The following is a 1,426-nucleotide window of genomic DNA, read 5'->3' on the forward strand; positions in this document are numbered from 1 at the left end:
GATAACTACTAGTAAGCTTCACCTCACCGTCTTGTTTTTAAACCAACACTAAGCAATCAACCGGGCAGCGGCATCAAAAAAACATTATCCCGGCAGATTTTTGCTTCGCTTCAAGCTTTATCAACAGGGAAGAAGATCCACAGAGCTGGAGGTGTTATAGACCTATCGTCCATACTGACTTGAAGATCGACCCGACTAGAAACTACCTCGCATATAACGTAATCCATAAGCGAGCGAAACACATAGTTAAGCAAGCGAAACACTTCCTACCATGCAATCAGAGTTAAGAGCATAAAAGAGCTCAAGAACAAAGAGAATACAATTAATTACTGTATATTATGAGATAATTTCTATATGCTTAGAGCATGTACGAGCAGTATGTCCAATAGTCCCACATACACTACACCGTGGTGCTGCACGTTTTCGTGGTTGAGAGCCAGCAGCCTCAACCACCCCTCCTTCCAATTCATTGACCCTTCGTACGCGATCCAAGCCTTCTTCAACCCTTAAAGCACCCTCTTGAGCTACATACGTACGGCCTCTTTCTCGCTTTCTCTTTTGTTTAGCATTTGTAGCCCTTAACTCCCTATTTTCAGCTGCTAGAATAGCAGCACTATACATTGCCATTTGACATCCCTTGACCAGCTGATTTAGGGCACGATCAGTTGGGCTGGGTGGGCTCTGCGTACGGCGCTTAATATATCCTTTAACTTTCTTAGTCTGCTGCTCTAGCTGGTGTATATTATGTGGTGTAGCAGTGGCCCAGGAGGCCTGAGAGCTATGAGAGGTCCCAGGTGGGGTGGGGGTATGCATTGTTGTATTAAGTCGTGAGAGAACCTGCTCAGGATCGTACGGAACCAGCCCAGCTGCTCTAAAACCACTCTTAATGTTGCTCTCAGTCAGGGCCTGTATCTGAGCTGCAGGATATAGGGCCAGAAACTCCTCCTTATCAATATGGTTGATCCCAAGCCGCATTTGGTTCTCTACCTGTTGTCCGTACGCTGTTTTCAGTGAGGAGAAGCAGCCAACATCCAATGGCTGAAGAAGATGGGAGGAATGAGGTGGCATATAGAGAGCAATAATCTGATTCTCAGAGCAGAATTGATCAAATCCAGCTGAGGCATGACTTCGGTGCCAGTCTAGAATCAATAGTCGATATCTGCCCTTCGTACGGGGGTAGGGTCTCCTTGTTGAACACCTCTTTCAGCCAGTACACACCCAGCTGGTCAGTGGTCCAGCCATTCTCACTGACTCCAATCACCCAGTCACTTGGCAGCCCTTCTGTCTCATACCAACAGGACTGGTGCATCTTTCCCTTGAGTATAATCATCGTACGTAGAAGCCCAGCCAGTTGCATTATTCCAGCAATAACAGGTCACCATTCCGATCTGCAGGCTGTACGAGCTTAGGATTCCCAGCTCCTTTT

The 1,426-nt window shown here is 46.8% G+C and overlaps 1 protein-coding gene across 1 annotated transcript in view; it reads right to left on the minus strand.

The window, feature by feature from the left end:
- HCAG_02840 (acetyl-CoA hydrolase) overlaps positions 1–1,309 on the minus strand; it is a gene marked incomplete at both ends in the record, with an annotated part of 3,020 nt that extends 1,711 nt beyond the window's left edge. The window contains 4 exons of the mRNA XM_001542619.1: positions 176–266; positions 400–524; positions 690–1,126; positions 1,173–1,309. Coding sequence (XP_001542669.1) covers positions 176–266; positions 400–524; positions 690–1,126; positions 1,173–1,309 — 790 coding nt within the window. The remainder of the gene's footprint in view (positions 1–175; positions 267–399; positions 525–689; positions 1,127–1,172) is intronic.
- Positions 1,310–1,426: the final 117 nt, after the last annotated feature.

Source organism: Histoplasma capsulatum, genomic scaffold (genome assembly GCF_000149585.1).
Source record: "Histoplasma capsulatum NAm1 scaffold_2 genomic scaffold, whole genome shotgun sequence".
Classification (NCBI taxonomy): domain Eukaryota; kingdom Fungi; phylum Ascomycota; class Eurotiomycetes; order Onygenales; family Ajellomycetaceae; genus Histoplasma; species Histoplasma mississippiense.